At 38.8% G+C, this 25,868-nt stretch overlaps 1 protein-coding gene across 7 annotated transcripts in view; it reads right to left on the reverse strand.

Moving 5' to 3' along the window:
• LOC139454064 (protein spire homolog 1-like) overlaps window positions 1-25,868 on the reverse strand; it is a 130,603-nt gene that overhangs the window by 43,287 nt on the left and 61,448 nt on the right. For 6 of the 7 annotated variants that reach the window (XM_071235560.1, XM_071235563.1, XM_071235562.1 and 3 more), the window contains exons 4-7: window positions 6,390-6,515; window positions 2,875-2,943; window positions 1,268-1,426; window positions 77-163 (exon numbers count right to left, since the gene is read on the reverse strand). In XM_071235560.1, coding sequence (XP_071091661.1) covers window positions 77-163; window positions 1,268-1,426; window positions 2,875-2,943; window positions 6,390-6,515 — 441 coding nt within the window. The remainder of the gene's footprint in view (window positions 1-76; window positions 164-1,267; window positions 1,427-2,874; window positions 2,944-6,389; window positions 6,516-25,868) is intronic. The other variant, XM_071235561.1, reaches the window with a different exon arrangement.

Consider the following 25,868-nt stretch of genomic DNA (forward strand, 5'->3'; position numbering starts at 1 on the left):
TAGCTTGATGACAAGTGCTGGGACCACTTGGCTAACCCTCCACCCAAACCAGATGGAAAAAAAGTAAAATACTCACACTTCTGAGGGGCGGTCGAGACCGAATAAAGTCCAGTATGACGGCATGAGCATCATTCTTCACTTTAGGGGGAAAGGTACCATTGACCTGAGGAGGATGGACAGACAGACAGACATGTAAGAGAGCATGGCAGCATGGCAACAGGGTCAAGGCATGACAGACATGGCTAAATCGCATGACAGTTCAACTCACATAGTAAAAACTGTTTTTCAAAACAAATCTAAAAAATGGAAATAAACAAATGAAATAGAAACAACATCTTCATTACAAAACTGCACCACTCAATTTTTGACAGAGCTTTCCCTATTATTCCATGAAACTGAATACTCATAATTCAGCTGTTATGGACCAGAAAGGCTTCCATATCTTAAATTATTTTGACTATAATGGCCTTCATTGTCAAACATAACCCTTTAGAAATAAAATAATGATTTCAAAAAGTACTATGGGGTTCAAAGTTTTCAAGAAGGACAACGGCAAGATTGGATGCCTTGCATTAGCTTTGATCAAGCAGGATAATGAATGTTGATGGCTGGTTTTAAATCAAAATGCCACCAACTTCACTTGCTTCTCTGGCTCTAAAAGAAGTCTCCAGAATTGATCTATCCAGGAACAGAGTATGCACTATTGTCTGGAGTTGAGACCTGTCAAAATGGATTTATCCTGGAGAATGATGAGGGGTTATTTTGGGTTGTAATGGCCTCATAATTTAACTGCATTCACAAAGGTTGTGATCATTGATTTTCATGCAAACAATTAATGGGTGTGACAACCAGCTGAAAAGGTGCAAATAATTCAAGTTTTGAAGTAAAATAAGAAAGTGGAAGGTTGATGCAAAACATAGAAAAGTTATTTTAAGTTGCAGATTAGGCATTAGTTGATGCTGCAACTTTTCTCATGCACAAAACAGGGAGATAAGTGACTGTGAACCAGAAAGAGAAATGTGGAACTTGTAAAATTAACACACCTCCAAATATGATTAAGTCAATCTTTCAAAAGACAAAACAAAGAGCAGACAAATATATGATATTACACATGAAATTTGACTCCCGAAACCACACCAAATTATTAATATTTTACAACAATTCTGTTCATTTGCAATTTCGAAGAAAGTATGTTAACAATAATTTCCTGAGCAATGCTCATTGTCTTAATCTCCATCACAAGGTGTGTACTGCCGCTCCCACTCACCATTATTCTGTTGAGATTGTATCTCCGAGATCGGATGTCTTCCAAAAGAATCTCAAATGGCGTGAGCTCGAACTCATCCTGTGGCAGGACCACATGTTCGACTTTCTTTAACCGAACTCCATTACGGAGTTGTCGCATAATCTGCACCCACAGACGAGCCTGGAACACAATGGGGGGGAAGATGGAGTGCAAAATGATCACATCCAAACAATGTTTAACAATGTCTTAGCATTGTGCAAAGAGTATTATTAATCATATGGCTTCCTACGTGTAGAGATACTTGTGGCATGGTCTCTTAAGTGTTAGTGATAGTTTTCTTGATGTCTAACTATTGGTGGCATGGTCTCCTAAGGGTCGCATTATAAGTGACATGATTTCCTATGTGTCTAACTATTGGTGTCATGCTCTCCAAGGTCTCTTGCTATTGGTGTCATGCTCTCCTAGGTGTCTAACTATTGGTGTCATGCTCTCCAAGGTGTCTAGCTATTGGTGTCATGCTCTCCTGAGTGTCTAGCTATTGGTGTCATGCTCTCCTAGGTGTCTAGCTATTGGTGTCAAGCTCCCCTCAGTGTCTAGCTATTGGTGTCATGCTCTCCTGAGTGTCTAGCTATTGGTGTCATGCTCTCCTGAGTGTCTAGCTATTGGTGTCAAGCTCCCCTCAGTGTCTAGCTATTGGTGTCAAGCTCCCCTCAGTGTCTAACTATTGGTGTCATGCTCTCCTGAGTGTCTAGCTATTGGTGTCATGCTCTCCTGAGTGTCTAGCTATTGGTGTCATGCTCTCCTGAGTGTCTAGCTATTGGTGTCAAGCTCCCCTCAGTGTCTAGCTATTGGTGTCATGCTCTCCTAGGTGTCTAACTATTGGTGTCAAGCTCCCCTCAGTGTCTAACTATTGGTGTCAAGCTCCCCTCAGTGTCTAACTATTGGTGTCATGCTCTCCTGAGTGTCTAGCTATTGGTGTCATGCTCTCCTGAGTGTCTAGCTATTGGTGTCAAGCTCCCCTCAGTGTTGAACTATTGGTGTCATGCTCTCCTAGGTGTCTAACTATTGGTGTCATGCTCTCCTAGGTGTCTAACTATTGGTGTCATGCTCTCCTAGGTCTCTAGCTATTGGTGTCATGCTCTCCTAGGTGTCTAACTATTGGTGGCATGGTCTTCTGGGTGTCTAGCTATTTGGTGTCATGTTCTCCTATGTGTCGAGCTATTGGTGGCATGGTCTTCTGGGTGTCAAGCTATTGGTGGTGTGGTGTCCCTAGCAATATAAGCCAAGGTGTCCTGGTATCCAATTACTGGTTACATGGTTTCTAAGGTGTCAATAGTTACATGGTGTCCTAACAGCCATTGTTTCAAGATACATTGCTGCACATATTAAAGTACTGACGTAGGGCTTCATGGTGCTGATGACACAGTGTCAAGGCACTTGTGTAACGGACTCTCATCACTGACATGCAGAGATTGCACATGTGAAACTATTAACCTCACATTGAAATAATGTATTGATTCTTAAAGGAAATAATGAACATACCAGCAATAGCCTCCCTGAGGGGCTGAAGGGGCTGAAGAGACGTCGGATCGTGGGAGGTGACCATGACAACAAACAACAGTACTCACCCAATCAGATCTCTGCAGTTCTTCAACAGTGTCGACATCAGGTGCTTCCTTCTTCTTCTTAGCAAGGTCCTGTAAACAGGATATTTATTACCACATATAACAACACTGAATGTTTTAAATGTCTATAGAAAAAATAATTTTTAATTTACATGCCCTGCAAATGAATATTAAATTATGGGGTGGGGAGGGTAGTGTTTGTAGAGTAGGTATTGTAGGGCAGGGTAGGAACAGCTTTTGTAGCATAGGGCAGGGCAGGGCAGGGCAGGGCAGGGCAGGGCAGGGCAGAGTTTGGTGTAGGGAGGGTTGGGGAGGGTTTGGGTGGGGTGGAGTGAGGTGGAGGGGGGGTTGGTTTGGTTTGGGTTTTTTTCTTTAATGGGTGGCGGGGGGGAGATAGAAAAGAGAGAGAGAGAGAGTTCGGGCAGGGCAGGGCAGGGCAGGGCAGGGCAGGGCAGGGCAGGGCAGGGCAGGGCAGGGCAGGGCAGGGCAGAGTTCAGGAGGAGGATGGGTGCGATGGGTAGACTCGGGTTGGTGGGATTGGAAAGGGTAGAGTTTCAATAAGGTGCTGTGTGCCAAAACTTTGAAGTTTACGAGCTTGAACTTGGCTCTTTGCATCATTTTTCTGTATATTTTAGTGTTACCATGTGCACTTTTATAAGTTGATCTTACCAGACTGAGCAGAATGTTACTAGACACGGGCTTCAGACTAGTGGCTAAAGTCATGGACTGATACAGTTTACCTAAGTCGTGTAAACATCTGAAGAATATATGGAACGCGCACTTTCATGTGACATGAATTATGCCAAAGTTCTTGCTTGAAATTAAGTCTTTGGCAGAGATCTGTGTTTTCAAATTTTGCACTCATTACTTCTTTTTCATCCACGCAAAAGGATTCTTTACACAAATAATATCCGCAACACACATCAATGACAAGTTCTATTTGAATATGATGGAGATTCAACTAAAAAAACATGATGTTGATTTCTTAAACAAACAAAGAGACAATTTCAGTCATCTCTTGGGGAGCCAGATTAAAAACAAATATTATACAACAAGGAAACGTCCACAAACATATTCGTACTCGGCGGCCAAATGCTCACACTGTCTGCACCTGAACTCTCGCGTTCATGACAAACTCCTAAGAATAATTCCTCAAGTACAAACACACATATCTCTGCCTTGCTTAAAGTTTATAAGCAAGGATTAGCAGATTTCTTTAAGAATGTAGCACCTTCAAGCGATGCTTCAATCCATTGTCACATTGCTACGCGAGTTAAGATTCGAGTAAGCTCAACCAACAGCCATGAGAATCTCTCCTCCAAGTTGAGAAGAGTGCCAACATTGCGGTGATAACCTAAATGTCTCAAAGTGTCTCAGATGACGGTTTTTCACGTACAACAACACAGCACGTGTTGGATGAGAGGTAAATGATTTGAGGAAGAATTTTCACTGCCTCTTTAGACAGCTACCAGAGTGCCGGAATCAGGATTTCTCCATGCACTACAAGGAAATTAGATGGTGTTCAGGAAATGTGAAACTTGTATTTTTTCTACTATTTTCGACTAATTTCATGTCACGTTGATCATTTCATAAATACATTATTTCGTTTGAATAATATGTGTATAAAATCATTTATCATATTTTTTCTGTTTTGTATTTGTTTGAAAAAATCACAACACAGAAGACCATGAGTACATTCAGACTTTAAAAATTGTGCTATTTCAAGCAAATAAAGAATGGCTAGTACAGATTTCAAGATTTTATAGCTATATAGGTAACAATACCTTGAGCCATCAATTTATTTTTACATTATTGAAATACAACAGTTCACAATGTTTTCCAATGACAATAGTTTTGTCTCCTCAAAGTTTAAGATCTAAACATTCAATTGTTTTAATTCCAATCACGAATGTTAATACTGCTGTCAGTCAGACCATAATTACTTTTCTACAGTAAATCAAATTAATCTGTCTGCAAAGGTAATACAGGGAAAATCGGTCATTTACTGTTATGTTATGTTGAGTTTAAATAACAGATAAACACTAAATAAACACTAAATATGAATAATTACAAAATGAGGTAATGTTTCATAGAAAACACTAAAAGTACAAGCAACTTTTCACTCAACAGTTCCAGAAAAATATTACGTTTCATGTAACTACTTCTTTATAAAAAGAGTGAAATTTCAGCCCAGTACTTAAATTTCAGCTATTCTGGTAAAATTTGCTTTTGAAAGGCAACACATTTTATATAAGACTTTGTTGTTTGTCATTCAAGGATCGCACAGCAGCTCCAAATCACATACAAAGTAGACACACCAGTTTTTTCTTTGAATGTTCTCAGCAGCATGACGACCAAGAACAACTAAAACAGCTTCAAGCTTGACATAATCCCTTGAAACAAATAATCACATTTCGAACTTCCAAGACGTAGTATTTAGCTTAGATTTGGCACCAGAGTAGATACATTTACAGTGAAACCATTGAGACATTTGCTTATCGAGCCGTTTCTTTGAAGAAACGTTACACAAGCAAACCTAACTAGCCAACAAGACTTGGAAATGATTGCTGATTTGAACAGGGCTTGTCACAATAGTGATTCCCATCTTGACAAATTCAGTCTCTGCGTGGAATGTTTTGTTTAGTCATTGCAACACAATATTCACACGTTTTTAAAGAAAATCAACTTTAAAAACAAAAATTATATATTCTCCTCATATTGAAAAGAACGGAGAATTTCAGTGTTGTTTGCTTTAATCCATGGATATATTTGAGTGAGTATGTGAGTGAGTTGGGTTAAACGCCGCTTTTAACAGTATTCCAGTTATATCACGGTATGTCAGCTTAATGTGGGAGGAAAGCCCGAAGTGATGCAGGTCTCAGACGTTTACCACCTCAGTTAAACCCACGAGCACGGGTATGGTGCTGACAAACCTAGAAACATAATCAGGGTGAACCCGGGAACCGGGAGAATATATTTGAAACATCTTCATCATAACTGTTTGATTGGCATGCTAGAAGTTGGTGAGTAAATAAGAATATAGTTGTACGTTTTCTTTTTCTCATCATGGCATCTGTCCTGACAGTTAGCCTTGAATATCTCTAGATCGAAGTTTAATTCTAATTTTTGTTAAATCTTAATTGAAATATCTTTGTGCTGTGAATGAAGTCATCAATAAGTCTCTTATTTATTCAGGAATTTTTTTGTTTGAGTAAAATGTAAATAGATAACTTTTTTAACATTTATCAAATTTACATGAAGCACTCGTAAAAGCCTTCATTTATCATTATGTCTCCCCAACAATGTAAGACATTTTCAAATATTATGACACATACATATTTTGTGAAGTTAACACAGAGTGTGTATTTATGAGTATATACGCATGAATGAACCATAAACCCATATAATTGTAAACAATTACAGGACGCAACAGAATTTGAGAATGTGATGATTTTTTAAACATACTTTTACACTTTTTTGTAGCTTATGAACTATTGAAAAAATATAAATGATAATACCTTCTGATCTGATGATATTTTATCGAGGAATGTGATGAGCTCTTGAGCCTCAGTGACCACTGCACGACACACAGCCTTGTAATGGTGGTGGGGGTCTTGGCGGGAAGACAGGTGACGAATGCAACACTGAAACAAACAAAGTATACATTTAAAGATTTTCTAAAAGCTGTTAAATAATTCTCTGTTACCTTTCAAGAAAACAAAAACTTATTTAAGCTTGCATGGTGTGTTCCAATTCAAAAGGATATTCTGAAACTGACTATAGGTTGTTTCACTAGAGTTATATCCCTTGGTCCATTCAAGCAAGGAATTTATCAAAACCATTCTGTCATTTGTGCGCATACAATGGTAGTGATATGAATGTATATATTTCAGCGTTAGAAATTGGCAATAGTCCTGTAGTCCTTGCCAAACTGCCCAATAGTTAAGGTATCATAAGGACTAGTACAATTTTGCCATTTTTAAGGGTTTTGCTGTATGTTATCATTATAAGGACTAGTGGACAAATTATGTCAGTTTCTACCGTTGATATTTATTCAAAATTAATATGTTAATTTTATTCTCACCATAGCAATCTGAGAGCAGAGCTCCAGATAAGCTTTTGGTGTTGTGGGTATTTTACCCATGCATTTTAAACTCATTGGGTATCAGTAATTCTATCTGGGTATTCAAATTTCTGTTACCCACTAGTTTTTACACATGTGGGTATTTCAGTTTAATATTTAAAAACACTATTCATCTAGTCCCTGCAAACTGGTGTCTCGTGGGTTTGAGAGCTTTATAGGACTGAAAAATACCACGATACTTCCACAAGAAAGTGTGATGGCAAATGATCGTGATGTAACTGTCATCGTGGAATTTGGCAAGGTTGACAGAATGCCCGTTTATAATTTCAAAATGAGTTGCTGATTTGCTAATCGAATACGCAGGGTTACTTCACAATATTTTGATGATACACAAAAGTTTTATTTTTGTAGCTTATCTGTAATGTTCGTTGCATATTTGATACGCTTGGATTTTATTTTACTGCAAATTTCTGCATTTCTGATGCGTATTTTACGCAAATACGAAGCTTATCTGGAGCTCTGTGAGAGGAAGAAAACTTGTCTTTCAAGACTGACTCATCTGAATAGCCACAACAATTTTTGCGAAAGTTACATATTTAACATTGTTTCTCGCCTGTCAGTTAGACAGCATGTCCATATCTACTTGCAAAAATGTCAGATATTGTTTATCAAAGGAACAACATTCTGAAAAATATGTTGAAATACACTTATGAATAAACTTCAAATTGGCATTGAAAAAGGTAGTTGATATTTAAAAACTACAACCTTCACTTTTTCATATTAAAATATCTCATAACAAACATACATCAGACAAAAGCATAATATATTTTCAAACTTTAAATATTTCATCATTCACATCAACACTCCCTTGGTATAAGTAAACAATTTTCCCATGACAAAGTCAATTAATGACACCAAAAATGATGACCGTTTCAAATGAAGATGAACAAAATCTTGACATGCCATTAAAATATCTTTCCCGGCGACAAATATCCCGCAAGTAAATGCAATCTTTACTGTCAAACATTCTGGGCAAACATGGGTCACAACGGCTGAACGGCCACGGTTGACAAACACAAGTCGTCATCTGTACCCACACACAAAGGAGAGAGAAGAGTTACACTTATCAGAGAGTTGCTTTGTCAACAACCTCACCCTTAAGTACTACTCAAGACAGCAGAATTATTAATCGTATCACCTTGATGAGATGTAGCATAAAAATTCTGTCCTTCTTACAAAACATGTTCTATTGAACATGTACTTATTATCCTAAAATGGGATGTTAAGATTCTGTCATTCTTATACCCGACATGGGTACAATGTGTGAAGCCCATTTCTGGTGTCCCCCGCCGTGATAATGCTGGAATATTGCTAAAAGTGGCGTAAAAATATACTCACTCACTGTCATTCTAATAAGCAAATTCTATTGAATTTGTAATTTTTTCACAAATGTCCATTCCTACAAAGGATAACTCTCAATAGATGGAAACTCTTTCACAAATATTATTCTTTGGATGCATTAAGTTAACAAATTGTCAAATGATTTAATATAAGTTTTGAATCAGCTGTTGCCAGTAGTATGTAGACTTAGTACTATTGGTAGATCCAGATAAAGCTTTTGACAAATCTGGCTTAAAAATCACAATAAATTACATTTTTCCCAATCCACATATGACACTGCCTTTATAAGGAGTATTGACAGCCATTGATACAAGATGACTTCAGTCAATCAATCAGCTTTAGTTGGCAGGCCATACACCTGTCAGCACCAGGGTGAGTGAGTGAAGTTGTTTTTTTACGAACAGTATTGTCCTGGCATGTCACCGTAATGTTGGGGGAAGTTTTCACAATTTTACCCTAACCAATCAGTTCATTGTCTTGCTCATACTTAGCTGTCATTTTCACAAATTTGTAAATTGTGTAATCCCCATTTAAGTTGACTGTCTAACGACCAACATGACCAGTGTTTGTTTTTTAATGCTGTTCTCAGAAATATTCCAGCAATATGATGCCTCGAAATAATCAAGTCTGGACTAGACAATCCAGTGATTGATATTATGAGCAGCAAACAACGCCTTCAAGGAATGATGACATGCTATCACCTATGTCACTGAGCCTAACCACCTGATCCATTAAGTTATGCACTTCATTATTTCAAAAAGGTAGGTATTTATGCACATTGCTGGCAACATATTGCTGACCTACTTACTATACAGCAAAACTAAACATTGTCTCAGTGGAAATAAACATGCTTGAACATAACCTGCATATCATATATCCAGGTTCCGATTGAGAGTCAGAGCCCTAATGTCATTGTAACTCATGCTTACCCAATAGGCCTGCAGAGTGAGCCTATTACATAGTGCATTAGGGTGACGGTGAGGTGAGGTGAAATGGGGTTTAACAAGATTATTGCACTTATACAGAGAAGTGTGTGTGTGTGTGTGGCTGCTTGTACTAGTTCTGACTGATGCCGATTTGTAGTGCTAGACCACTGAGATACCATGCCGCAGTTTAAAATGAATATCCCACACAGACACAGCATACTGATTTCCAGCCGACCAGTCCTAGATTTAGCTCCTTAATGCCGAGCACCAGGCAGGGTAACAACAAGTACCATCTTTTAACGTCTTTTGGTATGATGCGGCCGGGCATCGAACCCCAGACCGTCCGCTCTCCGGGGGGACGCTCTACCACTAGACCACCTTCAAGCCAACACTGGAAAAATGATTCCATGTGGCACATGATTTGTTTAATTTTCCTGCGTAGTTCATCTGTCTTGTACTCTGAGCTCAGACCTGTGGGAGTCTGGGTAAGAATATAGGTCTCAAGCAGTCGATGCTTATCCTTGAGGCAACTAAACGGATCGGGTGGTCAGGCTTGGTGACTTTGTTGATTGCATGTTATTATATACCAACTGCATGGATGGATGCTAGTGGTATAAATCACTGTTAAAGACTTGATTATTTACAGATTGCCATCATATAGATGGAATATGGCTGAGTTTGACGTTACACAACACACACCAATAAAGGGTTCCTCATCAATGGCATGAAATGTTTTCAGTTCCTAATCAAAAGAAGAGCTTGTTATCAGCTCTATGAAATCTGCATGGACCATTTATGAACTATTCATGTCGCTCCTCGAAGAGTGATTGAGTGAGTGAGTTTAACGGTTTAGCCGTTTAACGCCGATTTTAACAGTATTCCAGTTATATCACGTTATGTCAGCTTAATGTGGGAGGAAAGCCCGAAGTGATGTAGGTCTCAGACGTTTACCACTTTGGTGAAACCCACGAGCACGGGTATGGTGCTGACAAACCTAGAAACATAATCAGGGCGAACCGGGATTCGAACCCACAATCATAGGTTTCTGGAGTGCCCAAGGGACATAACTCCGCACAGCAAATCGTGGCGCCTTAGACGACTGGCCCACCCGTGCCCCCTCGCTCCTCAAAGAATGACAGCAAAGAGTCTGTGACAAATCACAACCATTGGGTCTCTGGTGTGATGAACATTTGTCTACCATATTTGAAGTTTGATAAATACAAGTACTAATACTTGATTACATATACTGAAAAAAAGCTAGGGATCATGAGTATTTTTGGATAATTTTTTTTTTTGTAGTGAAGACGGAGCACACAATTTGATAAAAAATATCCCCCAAAATATTCATGATCCCCAAATTTACTTCTTTGACCAACCAAAATTTTTAGTCGCCTCTTACGACAAGCATAGTCGCCTTTTTACAGCAAGCATGGGTTGCTGAAGACCTATTCTACCCAGGATCTTCACGGGTCGGCACAAACAGGAGCCACACGAGTCTAGACAGCTTATCATTAGCTAATGTAACAAATCTGAAATCACGGACTAATTAGGATACATTATCAAGAGCAGTGAGCACTTGACTGCATCAATTTGCATCGTAATTAAGATGGTGAGTCAGCGACAAAATGGCACATTGGAATTGTACTCTGTAACATATTTTTGTCAGTTAAAGGATAGGGTAGCATAGTGGTTGAAGTATCTGTTAATCATGGGTTTGATGCATGACACTGTGCGAAACTTGAACTGAATATTGGTGATTTGAAGCCACCCCATTCACTTGCTGCTAGTTGTACAGACAAACACTGTTGTGTCAACCTTTGATGTGTCAAACTTACGGTTGCCTCGAAGGTCCCTTATTCCTTATTTATTTATCGGTTGTGTCAAACTTTGGATAAATCAAAGTATTTACGTAGGTGTGCCTTCAGCTTCGACACAACGGTGTTAGACTGTATATGCATTTGGTCAGTACAATGTTTCTTTGGCGATACGATCTGTTTGTGCTGGTATGCCGCATCCAGCAATAATCCAGTTATATGACGGCAGCCTGTAAATAATCAAACGGAGACTCAGTGGATTGGGTGGTCCGACTCGGTGACTTAGTTGATTGCATGTCATCTCACCCCAATCATTGATCACAATATCAATCACGTGATTGTCTGGCCCAGACTCGATTATTTCCAGGCCGTTGTCACAGAGCTGGACTATTGCTGAGTGTGGAGTTACACAACAAAAACACACATATAAGCTGTGAACAACATTCACACTCTTTGTGGGAAGAAGGACGCACAGAAACTTACATAACAAAAGATCTGTTTACCATTTCTCACATGTTTTGAAACGATAATCTTTTTTGTCTGATTGAAATCAAGAAAGGTCAAAAGTGTGGTGAATCAGTGACATGCATCGTGGGAAACGGGGGAAGAAGGGAAATGTATGACAAGCCAGGGGTACAATAAATCTGAAGTGGGGCATAACGTTGCATTCAAGATGATTGCTCTGCACGTGTCTGCTGTAGGTCTGCAGTAGGTCTGCAGTAGGTCTGTTGTATGTAGGTCTGCTGTAGGTCTGTTGTATGTATGTCTGTTGTATGTCTGCTGTAGGTCTGCTGTAGGTCTGTTGTATGTAGGTCTGTTGTATGTAGGTCTGTTGTAGGTCTGCTGTAGGTCTGTTGTATGTTGGTCTGTTGTATGTAGGTCTGCTGTAGGTCTGTTGTATGTATGTCTGTTGTATGTCTGCTGTAGGTCTGTTGTATGTAGGTCTGTTGTAGGTCGGCTGTAGGTCTGTTGTATGTCTGTTGTATGTAGGTCTGTTGTAGGTATGTTATATGTCTGTTGTAGGTCTGTAGTAGGTCTGTTATATGTCTGTTGTAGGTCTGTAGTAGGTCTGTTATATGTCTGTTATAGGTCTGTTGAAGGTCTGTTGTAGGTCTGTTGTTGTAGGTCTGTTGTTGTAGGTCTGTTGTATGTCTGTTGTAGGTCTGTTGTTGTAGGTCTGTTGTAGGTCTGTTGTAGGTCTGCTTGAAGCAGTCCCGGCATATTCTGGTTTTATAGTGCTAGCCCACTCTCATATCATGCCACAGCTTCAACATGAATACCCCTCTCAGACACATTACAGTACCTCAAAGCCTACCAATCGTTGTTTTATCCCCTTAAAGCTCAGTGTCAGGCGGGGTAACAACAAGCAACTTCCATCCAAGACCACAGAGGTGATCACAATGAAACGGTGGTCTCGGGGTGAATGTAGAGCATGCAACCCTTAAATCTGTGTCCACAGTTGACCCATGTCATATCACAGCTTTGTACTTGCCAAGCAAGCCACACACCAATTAGAGCATGATACAGGGCTGTTTTCAACCATCCATCACTGACACAGTGCACGTAACAGCTATGCTTATATTACAACATATATGAGAAAGTTGGATCACGACACAACACCGTGGGATGGTCTACATTCGAGACGGATAATGATCTATGCAATTGTAACACACATTTTTGCAAGAAATATCTATTTGGTTTTTTCTTTAAGAAACATTGCCAGATCTACTCTGTAGACAATATGTTTTGTCAAATATCAATATAAATACATGTATAATGATTGTTATTATGTGTTGTATCTGAGACTTAACACATCAAACTTGTTTTTATAAAATTAGACCAGAACAATATGTCTTTTTTATGGATAAATAATTCTAAAAGATGTTTACTAATTGAATATATGCCTTTTTGGAACATCTTTCTGCTTTATTTTATCTTAACATGTATCTTAAGAGTGTATGTTTCAAATTAACCTTAAAAAATCAACCATAAAAACCTTTTTATTTTTCACAGTAAATTTCAATTATATTTATTGATGACGCTTCACACTTGATAAATAGTTAATAAAACACTATTCACATACATGTCATTCTAATCGTATATTTCATCAATACACATCAGGAAACGTACATGGAAAAAGGTAATAAAATCAATCTGTGTCGTAGTGCATGACGAGTCTCGCACCTGTGCCAGGGGAAACAGCTGACTCCACGGCCAGGCTCACTAGTGACATCTACGTTGATTTCAACCCCACCCTGTTCATAACAAGCCTGTAACAGCTTCCTACAACTTGACATGCATGTACATACCACAATTGATAGCAGTTACCCAATACCCCTTAATAATTTATCTCACCTTTGTGAATTTTGCAGAGAAGGTTGTGAGGTTGTGAGAAATGTAAATAGATTTCCCAGGTGTCTAAAAAAAATCAGACTCTCTTTCAACATGCCCTCATTTCTCGCCTGACTACATTCAGAATATATATTGAGCATATTAGGACTGGGATGAGCCCAAATTTACTATCCAGGTACCCACCCCCCTATTACCCGACCCTACCCAGGTACCAACTGTAAGTCTCAGGAGATGTCTCAAAATGTCCGATCGGGAACATTTTGAGCATAGCCCTGAAAAAACGTATTTAGATATACGTATTAAACCATGTGGTCATTCATACACTGAAGTTGAATGATGTTATATCTTTATTCAACCATATGAAAAATCAGAAGGCATGGGTGCATAGTCAGAAAGAAATGGGAACATTGGTGACTTGTAGTGTAATCCTAGAGTTCTAGATAATTTTTGTCATTAGACAATATATCACGTGACTAACCACGGGTCATGGAATCCTGTGGGTATCCGGGTCCTACTCAGTACCCACCCAGCCCGGGTACCCGAGTTACCCGAGTTACCCGTCCAAGCCCTAGAGCATATCACCTTCTCACTTGAAGTCAGAATAGTGTTGAGTAGAACACTAAAATGTTTAAAAAATATAGTCTGTTTAAAAGCTCATTATTTTGGCGTGATAGTTGTTGCAACTGGTCAAGCAGGCACACTCCCCCTGCCCAGAGTTAGTGAGTTTGGTTTTACAACTTTTAACAATACTCCAGGAACATCTCGGCAGGGGACACACGAAATGTGCTTTACAGAATTTACCCATGAGGGGAATCGACCCCGGGGGTCTGGCGTGACAAGGGAACACCACCCCCCCTCCCCCTCTCCCTCCCGCCCGATAACTGACAGGTAATACTATCATAGTGACATTGTGATAATTGTTTAAATGCCAGAATTGTTCTATTCTTGTCTGTATCATTGGACTGTGCAACACACTGCCACTTGGGAGGACAGGTACAGCACAAGCTACAGGATACACCTGTGACACACACCTGTTGATAACTGAATCTTTTTTCTTTAAATAATTACATCTTGAAAATTTTACACAGTTAAGCTGTGTAAATGTGGATAAAAAATATTTCTGACATGAAATGATTTTTCTTTACAGTGTAATAACTATCAAAATATCACATCTCTAGGCATTATATGATGTACTTCCTTTTAAGTACAATGTGTACTTGATCATAGATAATATCGAATCAATAAAAAACAGGAATCTGCATTTCAACAATGATAACCAGCGCCTTTGGGCTTCTGATAAGCTCGCTAACATTAACTTGTCGATTTCAGACCAGGATGATTGACAGATGACGTGCCCTGTCAAAAATCAGTGTAAATGTCACCTGGTGACAACACTGTCACCATAAATAATTTTCAACAAGACACTAGCACAGTTAGATACCAACACTGCTCCTGAATATACTTCCACGGGCTAATAACAGTATCTCTCTTATATTGAATCATCTTCTATAATATGACAGTTCTATGTTACTCTGTATAGGATAAGTTCTATCTCATGTTCTATATAATTTGAAATAATCCATCTCATATTTTAAAATGTGACAATTTCCATGTTACTGTTTTTAATGACTCGCGGTCTATCTTTATGATTGCTTTATACATTCTAAAATATCAGAAATATAATCCTCTTTATTAATAAATTGGTAATTTTATACCACACATAACAACACCATGGGCTTCACACATTCTAGCAAATTGAACCTGGATCTTTGGCATGACGAGCAAACACTTTAACCACAAGCCCCTACATGGCCAGTGTTCCCGTTTACCAGTTATAACCATTTTTACAATTTAGGCTTTGACCTTTAATTCAGGTGACAGCCAGTCCCTGTGGACCAGCAAATAAAGATCCTTATAAATCTTTGTTGTTGAACAAAACATCAGTGATATTCATAAATGCATATATTTTTTTAAGAAATCAGCTTGTCTGTTACCATCAGGTCATCCCCTTGTCTATTGTTAGTGCAAGGAAATAAGATTTTGCTTTGCTTCGAGGTTAAATATCCATTTGTAGAAAATAGTGACTGAAGTCTCTGTGAATGACATGTAGATCTAACTAAGTTATTTCAGGGATGACTCATTGCACTGAACATGATGCTGAAAGACCAGGTAATTTTCATACATTTGTTATTTGTTGAAAGTTGGGACTGACAAAAATTAGGGGGGACTGGTAATTTTTAGAGATGCCAGTCCATCAGGACTGAAAGTTTCAAAAGCCAGCGGGAACACTGCATGGCACTAAACACATAACCTAGACCTGACTTGAACCAGGCACCAGACCGTGGAACACAGTCCCTCTTTAATGGCATGGTTTGAGAACAGTATAAAACATTCCGATAATCCATTTAAGGCACCATAAGCAAGTTAAACACAAGGAAAAGTTACTGTTGGCGTTATGTCATTCTCCTTTCCTACCACCCTGAATACAAGTTCCTATACAAACACACCCCAGTCTACCCAGTCCCCGAACTGTAGTATTGTCCCTTCCACCCAGCCCTTGGTGCAATGCTATATATAACCTTAAATGAGCAAGTCTAGACTTTCCACAGTCTGTCTCACAGTCTCTGAACCATAGTATTTTCCCTTCCACCCAGCCCTTAATGCAATGCTATATATAACCTTAAATGAGCAAGTCTAGACTTTCGAGCAAGACTTTCCTCAGGTTGTGAATCTCCCATCTCACTGGGTCTCCTCAATTTAAATGAAGTTGTTTGTTTCTATCAAAATCATATATTTTCAGAAACAAAGTGTTAGTCTAACCCTGGTCAGACTAGACCATTTCCCAACCAGCACAGTATCCACAAATCAGACCATTGTGGACGGTTTTGCAAGATATCGATCATGTATCAATACTTTATTAATCAATTAATCACTACTAATGAAGCAGTAATTTACTAACTACTGCAATCAATTCTAAGACCTCTATTTTCCTAGTGGTAACTACACCTTGCCATTCTTTCACAATGACAGAAATAATACGTCCTCTATTGCCTGTCAAGATAATGCTTATGCGTCTGTTTACCAGAACTGCAGATAAAGCTGCCTTTATCGATAACAAAAAAGCAAGTCAATCACGCCAAGTCTACTAGCTCTCCTGCAGTGAAAGTATGCTATTATTCATGAGGTGATTGCAGTAGCCCAGCCAAGACCAATCCATCTTTCATGAACTTGGTTCAGATACACACACGTTCTAATGACTTCTCAGGGGTAAACCCAAAGTGGAAATTGATAAAACTACACTGTTTCCATCTGAGATAAGTCTTGAAATGAGTTCTAGGTGGATGAGTGAGTGAGTTCTAGGTGAGTGAGTGAGTGAGTGAGTGAGTGAGTGAGTGAGTGAGTGAGCGAGGGAGCGCAGGTGTGTGGATGGGTGGGTGAGGGAGCAGGTGGGTAAGAGAGAGGGATTGAGGGACAGCAGGTGCGTGGGGGGTTGAGTGAGGGAGTGGGTGGGTGAGTGAGGGAGTATGGTTTCAACACCTTTTTAGCACTACCCCAGGCATACAACATGTGACACCAAGAAGAGACCCATGTGATGAATCAAACTGCAGGAAATACTTTCACAACCAAGTTCCCCTTTTCCCTACATCGGCTGGGAACATTCTAAGTTACAAACAACTCCTTCAGCCTACGAGTAACTCTGTAAACATTTAAAGAAAGACCTTCCAACCAGCCTCCGTCATGAAAGAATCGACATTTCTAACAGAAGTGACATAACCAAATTGCTGCTTCGTGATCAGGTATACCAGAGCTACTCTGGGGCAAGAAGAAGCCGGGTTAAATACCCATCACAACCCCTGTTTACTTGAAGGATCATATCAATATTCATCACATATCCCTCTCTATCCAACATAAGCCTTTCATAACTTTTATCAAAACCACATACTTCGTCAATTCCCGCATATATCTATTGCTAGAAATAATCTCCTGCAATGCCTACATCTCTATTTGTGCAATGTTGGGTCTAATATAGCCGAGGTATCGTATCTATCTATCACAATGTCAATATTAACATTCAAACTTGCTCTCTTTTGCCTGGGTGGAAGTTATGCCTGTGTTGTTGTCATATCTAATATGTTAAGACTTTGTCTCCAGTAAATCACAGTGGCAGTGGGATCATCATTTCCAATATCACCCAGAAATCCTGGGTGTGCTGGGATTGTGGGAGTGTTTTCTGTCTCAACTTTGACTCAAGACTAGGGATTAAACAAACCTGATCAATGAACATGCTGAACCTTACAATCAATACCTGGCCATCTGCCAACAACCAGTATGTCGTCTGCTGACTGCTACTGTCAGACAGTTTGGATAAATCACCTTCAAACAATGTCTTGTTTTAGAATGTTTCTTCAAATTTAGAAATATTCAGTAGTAATGAACATTTTTGGTTGAAATTTCTCAAAAGTTTGATCATATTCACAGGAGAATGTAAACACTGACTTCTGAAGTTCTACCATTGGATGTTTACAAAAAGTTCAGCAGTTATGATTAGACTTGATCACTTTTACGAATTCTGGTCTCCCTGTCGCCATTTTTTATATAACTAAAGAACTCACCGTACATGTTGAAATATACAGGAACCAGAAATGTGTTACAAAATGCCAAAAAAATAAAAACTTATTTTAAAAAATCATTGGGTCAGGCAAGTACTTATAGGTGACACTATTGGTGCCAACCTGCTTGTCACAAGAGATGACGAAAATGGGGATCAGGTGGTCAAAATGGCTGCTTCAGGTGGGTGGGTGTCATACCTAAAGAGTGTGTCAGCAATACTGATCACAAATACACCCGGAACACTGCTGACAACTGCATAAAGAGTCACTCAAGCTTACACACTATGTTAATAACGCATTCACTGACTCTACCACCCATTCACTCAATACTGCTGAAAGCAATGGCTTATGACAATCAAACACTGCATATTGCCAACAGAGAAGTATTGGGTAACAATAAGTTCCAGGAACGCAAAAGGGGTGGGGCACTTCAGGGTTTTCCCGATCAGCCATTTTCTGTTCCCCTTTCAACACAGGACACAACATATAAGAAACCTCTCAGATATTATCAATTCAAATTCAACGGTTGCCCAACTGTCGTTCCATGAATATTCCCTTAGAGGTTTTCTATTCAACTAAATCAGTATTTAATTCTACAACCTATTGAGTAAACCAACCCACAAACCACTATTGCTCACATATGACAGTTGAAGACACAACTATTGAATAGCAGTCAAAGCAACAGACATCCTAACCACAACGCAACAGGTTACATTTTTCCCAGCAAGAAGGCAGATAATTCATGATTGTCGTCATATGAATTGGATTACATTCTGAGGACAAGCACTCATGAACGTGACTCTATGTTGTGATTTATAAAGCAGGGAAACACACAAGCTCCAGCAAGTTGTCAGTCATTGAAGTCGAAATAAAGATTGAGGAGAGAGAAGTTGAGTCTCTTACACCCTTTTAACAGGAACACACACAAGGCCATTCACCCTCAAGCGTGTCTCTCACAATCGGAAACGACAACCCCTCTCACGAAAAATGAAATTCCCAGTGCCCTAATCTCTTGTGTTCATGCTGAAGTGTGCACGGAGCTGGCTAGACATATATTTTATGATTTCATACAGATCACAACTAATATCCCATGAGAATTCATTTTGTAAACTCCAAAGATACCAAATTCTTTGTTAAAAAAATGTCTTTCAAGATAGATTCAAGGCAAAGACCTAGACTAATTTTCTTCATGGTTGATTGTATTTTTAAACACCAAAATAATTTTACAACTGAGGTTTTATTCACTTCAACTGTCATGTTACCGAATAACTGAACAATTTCTTTCCTTTCACCTAAGTGTCTACATCCAGACAACCAAAACCTGTGTTGACGATACGTTTTACTTTTGAATTGTCTAAGGTTATTTTTTTAACAGATTTTACTCAGAACAAATGTTTACTATTATCAGATAATATCCTTAGGAAGTTTACACTTTGAAACTATCAGGTTTGGATCTAAATTGATGCCTGAAACAGTAAATATGTCAGACATACACGAAAATAGTTCTCAAATTTCAGAAGAATACAGAATTTCTGTAATTTCAAATTGATGCGAATGCTTATGGGTAAAGTGACCCCTATCTGTGAAAATAAGAGCTAGGTTAGGGAAAAGGGTGCCTTTTGCTAATAACTGGAGTGGTCAGTTCTTTAAGGGTAAGCAACCTGAGCCCCTGGCAATCTGAAGACAAATGCATCAAAATGCTACTAGGTTGAAAACACAGCAAACATAAGGTCCAGAACACACTTATGAGACCTGTATGATATACATCACCATCGAATAACCATTTCTTGCTTGTTTCACGTTTAGTCACCAATAAAACAAGGGCACATACTTTCTTTTTCAGTATGAAATATCTCATTATCCCTTCAATCAGTGAGTAGTATACTATGATTCTAAGTCACAAGATCAGATAAAGCTTTATTTGTGGTCGAACAGGGTCAATATCTTTCTCATTTATCACAACAAAATATAAATAATCTGTTTAATTTCAGCAACGACAAGCCAGGTAAACTATGGCTGTTGTCTTCCATGAAAAGACAGCTGGACATGCTGTTTGGACAAAACGACATACAATCTTGTTTCAATCTCCTCCCCACAAGGCTCTATTGATACTCCATCAAAAGGAGTCTATGAATCGCCAAAGCTGGAGTGCCATCCCCCGAATGTTGATCATAAAGAAATCATTTCACAGATCCCAGAACCCACTTTGGGAGAATGCCATATCGTCTTTGTTGAACAAATTGACATTCCAACATGCCGATCGTTGACAAAATAGTCTTACACGGTTCCTTTGTTGAGGAAAGTCTCCTTGTGTAACTGTATGTGACGAATCTATATCCTGCGTTCAGATGAGCCTCACATGATAAAAAATGTTCCAGGGATGATCAAACTGCTCTTTGACTGGGTCACAGATTGGTAAATAGCACTATCTTCAAAGGTGAAGTGGTATGCCTGTGCAGACAATGTGTCGATAGTATATAATCACAATGTAATAAATATCTGACTGAAGAAGAATGTTTATAGGGTACATACAGGTAAATAGTTTCATACCTGACTGGATTAAGGTTTTCTCATGCATGAAAAGCAAGCAATATATACACTGTGTTATTTTTCACCTATTTAATCATTTCACATTGATATATCAGACAATTTAAAATAATACTGACAAAAGCACTGATTGGTTAGAAATTAACAAAAATATCTAATCTTTTTTTACTGAAATATATTCAAATATTATTTACATTCTGAAATACCTTAGAATAGCATTATTCATTTTGATTTTGTAGGTACTTCCTTATAGTGAATAACTATAATTATTGTCAAACTATATTTTTCAAACAACAAAACAATAACAAAACAAGTTTACTTTGCAACTGCAAATCCAGAAACAAATCTCACAAACTAAGTACAGTGATTGTTTACCTCTGTTAATAAAACAAGCGTCAACATTTGACACCTGATTACTCTTGAAAAAATAAATGTTGAACTAATTCAAACTGTAAATTAACAAAATTGATTACAGCTAAGGAAATACGATGACATACTTTCCCAGTTAAAACCCATACACGTCATCATACATTGTCGCCAATGATGCCAGGTACAGCAGACGGTCGCGACTGTCAACAAAGCTAACATGGAAGGAAACCTAAATTTGCTTTCCCTCTTTCATGAAACACGGATGTAAATGATTACCCTCAACGCAAACATTTGCACAGAAATCAAAATAGATCGGTAAATTTATTTTCCTCACTGAATATATTTTTCTTGGCTCTTACTTCATGTCTTATCACTTACAGATGTTACAAATGTTTTTGCTGCGGAAAAAGACCGAATTTCAAAGGATTAACATTAGAAGATCAATTACCGTATTCGACATATTCTCAAAATTAGAAATAGGGGTCTCTTATTGGAATATTATTTTTGTATAAATAACAGAGTTGAAAGTTCGTAAATTTCATGGTTTATGCTGACAGCCTGAAATGTTTATATATGACAGATACATTTTTCCAGGATTTAATTGCCCATAATTAAGGGTGCATATAACACACGAGTGCGTATTATACACGACTAAATAAATCTTGTGTACATTGTTCGGAAGGGGTGCTCATTGAGGTTGTTCACTAGCCAATATATTAGCAAATATCGCCGTTGGCGCTTATTAGAGCAGGACGCTTATTACATCGAATACGGTAATGAAAAAAATGTTTCAATCAGGAGGTCTCCAGTTACCGCATTGGTTCGATATAAGGTTTTCATTTCCTTGTGTTCTACATAAGATGAAGGAACTCAATCAATCACTAGGGTTGAATCAGGAAGTCCTGTCTTGATTACATTTGAAACTCAAAATTTTGGTAAGTGATTTTGGGCTTAATTCATGACATCATACAATATTTCAGCCATATCAGGTGAGGTGAGGTGAAACAGGGTGTAATGTCGCGTTCAAGGTTATTGCGCTTACATAGTGACGTGCATGTTTGTGTCAGCTTGTACTAGTTTGTTTGGTTGGTTGGTTTGTTGTTTAACGCCGCACTCAGCAATATTCCAGCTATATGACGATGGTCTGTAAAATAATCGAGTCTGGACCAGACAATCCAGTGATTGACTTCATGAGCATCGATCCACGCAATTGGGATCGATGACATGCATCAACCAAGTCAGCGAGCCTGACCACCCGATCCCGTTAGTCGCCTCTTACGCCAAGCATGGTCACCTTTTACGGCAAGCATGGTTTGGACTAGGACAGACACCCCAAGGCTAAGCAGGAATCTGGCATCTAAGCCCAACCTCTAGGTCAACCATATACTTCACTCATGAACTGTTTATGGGCCATGTAGGGGAAAACATGTCTGATACTGTCATGTGCTACAATGAACATCAAGACAAATGAACCATTAAAGCTTTTATAGAAAATGGCTAAGACTGTTTCAACATAATACAGGTCACTTCATGCTTGAAATCTTCCGATGTGTTAGTTATTGGCACAAACACATTTCGGCTGATCAAAATGTGTGAATCTGTTTCCTCATACAAGATACTGATCGACTATCACAGTCTGGAATCTGTACAATTACCAATGAGGAAATCCAAATGTGACGTCTGCAATTAGCAGAACTTCAAAACACTTCATTGGGGGGGGGGGGGGGGAAAGAGAGAGAGAGAAAGAGAGGAGAGAGAGGGGAAGAAGAGAGAAAGGCATTTATTCCAGTCAGGGAGGGGGGGAGGGGGGTTGAGAGGAAGAGGAGGAGAGAAAGGCATTTATTCCAGTCAGGGAGGGGGGGAGGGGGGTTGAGAGGAAGAGGAGGAGAGAAAGGCATTTATTCCAGTCAGGGAAGGGGGGAGGAGGAGGAGGAGGAGGAGAGAAAGGCATTTATTCCAGTCCAACAGTCCAAACTCATTCTCAGGAAGGTATATCAACTACCTAACAAGACAGCATTTATGAATACATTTATGAATAGCTGCAGTATACCGGGTCTACGGTGCCTTCAGTTTCTTGTGAAGTTTACCTACAGTCCAGATATTGCATCCCTTTACCTGTGTATGAAGACGTCCAAGTACATATTCTAAAAAAGAATACAATCGTTAACAGAGCTGACATATCTCATAAACACACACATGAATATGTAGGATGATATATTTATTCCAAGTTTGTCTCTTTAAGTTTTAATCAAACTACCCAAGATACCAACCCTTACTTAAGCTTTGGAGTTAGCAGGGGGTAAAAAGTATATTTTCAGGTGAAAAAGAGTAATGTTAACAGTACCTTGATGCAAGTTTTCGCTTCGATATTTTCGTTAGACCTAGAATTTGGACTCAAAGTTGTAAATATTACCCTAAAATCGTAATGGTTGGCATCTCTGCACTATGCTGCCCTGAAATCAGAAACATTGAAACCCAAGACACGGGTCAAGTCTCCTGAGACTATATTGTCCTGTTGTCGTGTATAAACATATACAGCCCTAGCATATCCATGTATAAAACAATGCTAAGTTGGCACTTTTCATGCTTCGCTTGTCTCAACAATACAAGGTTAGGCCAAGGTACACTGAGTCAGTCAATATGCAACAGATGTTTATGCAATTTATTATTTCGTTCCAACATTGCATATTGAGAATGTTTTTGATACATAAATGTGTTGAACTATATATTGATATAAATAAAAGCCATGTATTTATTGTCACCTAGTCTGAACTGATTACTCAACTATTTTAAGATATAGTCAACCATTGTCCTTTGATTTAAAGTCACAAATAGAACAGATTCATAGAACATGAAGGACAGGTGGAGCTCTATGACATTACTTCCCCAACACTTGTCTGCATAATTACAAACACACCAATAAACAATTGCTCATGTTTATCAGATGAGAGGTCAATATGAATATTAATTAGGCTGACCTCAGTGACCTTACTCTCAAAACCAACCAGTTTTACAAACTGCTGACAAGCAAAATTTGCAGGGTTTCATTAAGCATTGACAATCAACAAATTTACGACATATGCCAAAAGAGCAACAAATTCCTCCAGAATGCAAGAACAAACTCTGCTCTTGTCAAACGTTCGGGTTTGGAAGGAATTGATTGCAGACTGATTTAATATGATAATGGGCCAATTTGGAAAACTTTCCATGAAAAACAGACGATGTAACACTAAAAAATGTCATTTCTCGAAAGTGTTCTTCCTTTATCTGATTAAGTGGCAGGCAATCGAGGTAGTAATCGATGGGAGAGGTCTTAAATCCATCTCTGCCATTTGACTAGACTAACATCTAGTCTCTGAAATGAAAATATCGTACAGAAAAAAAACAGTTGTTAAATTATCTTAATAAAAATATAATGAAAAGGAGCCTAGAGACTCTCTTCATTTTTAAACCTGATACTGCAGTAATCTAGACTTGCTAAACATCATAGACTTGCATGGGCTGTATTTGATATATCAATACCACAGTCTGTAAGACAGACTATAATTTGACAAGCCAATCAGTCTCCAATGTAGAAACATAGTATTATTTCTTCACTCATCAATTTAATGTCATCTCTTAAAAAGTAACCTTCACACAAAAATATTCTACAAGCTGTGATAAACCCTCCGGTTTGTCTGTTCCCAAAATGGACACAAGATACCCCAGACAATTGTGCCATTAGTTAGCTGTGACAAACAGGACACTATGATTAACACTGGGTTATTGTCCTGGGCCCCGTTCCACAAAGCGATCTTAGCGCTAAGATGATCGTAATTCCCATACTTTAGCATAGGCTTACAATAGTCTTAGCGCTAAGATCGCTTTGTGCAAGTGGGCCCTGGGCTGAGTTTCCTGAAGTAATCATACTGCTATGATGATCAGAATTCCCCTACTGTAACACAGACTTTAAAGTGTCATAATTCAGTGTTAAGATCACTTTGTGGAACAGGACCCAGGACACTGTTCCGCAAACTTATCTTAGTGCTAAGATAGTTGCATATTCCACACAAAACACATTCTTACAACAAAAGGGGGCAGGGGTTGCCCAGTCGTCTAAGGCACCACGATTCGATGGTCAGAGTTGCCTCCCCTTGGGCACGCCAGAAACCTATGATTGTGGGTTCAGATCCTGGTTCACTCCGATTATGTTTCTAGGTTTGTCAGCACCATACCCGTGCTCGTGGGTTTCACCGAAGTGGTAAACGTCTGAGACCTTCATTACTTTGGGCTTTCCTCCCACATTAAGCTGACAAGCTGTGATATAACTGGAATACTGTTAAAAGCAGCGTTAAACTCACTCACTCTTACAACAAACCCAATGCAAAGAACACTTTGTGAACAAGGCCCCATTTTAGAACATAATCTTAGAGCCATAACTTCTGTATGCCAATCTTTCAACATAGGAATCATTATTGTCTAAGCACTGAGACAGATTTAATGGAACAAGGCACCAATTTTTTCAACAAAAAAATGGCTCATTTTACATTTACAATCATCATTTTAGTTGTTTTACATTAAACAGTACACCCATCGGGACTCAGTTTAGAGCTATGCCTGTCGTAAGGCAATGTTGAAGTATATGAATTATGACTGTCTAAATGCAGGATTGCTTTGTTGGTTGGTTGGTTGGTTTGTTGTTCAACGCCGCCCTCAGCAATATTTCAGCTATATGACAGCGGTCTGTAAATAATCGTGTCTGAACCAGACAATCCAGTACTTAATATCATGATCCATGCAAATGGGATCGATGACATGTATAAACCAAGTCAGCAAGCTTGACCACCCGATCCCATTAGTCACCTTTTACGACAAGCATAGTCACCTAAACGGCAAGCATGGGTTGCTGAAGAAC

This window comes from Haliotis cracherodii, unplaced genomic scaffold (assembly GCF_022045235.1).
Source record: "Haliotis cracherodii isolate W230 unplaced genomic scaffold, xgHalCrac1.p SCAF_10, whole genome shotgun sequence".
NCBI classification, from domain to species: Eukaryota; Metazoa; Mollusca; class Gastropoda; order Lepetellida; family Haliotidae; genus Haliotis; species Haliotis cracherodii.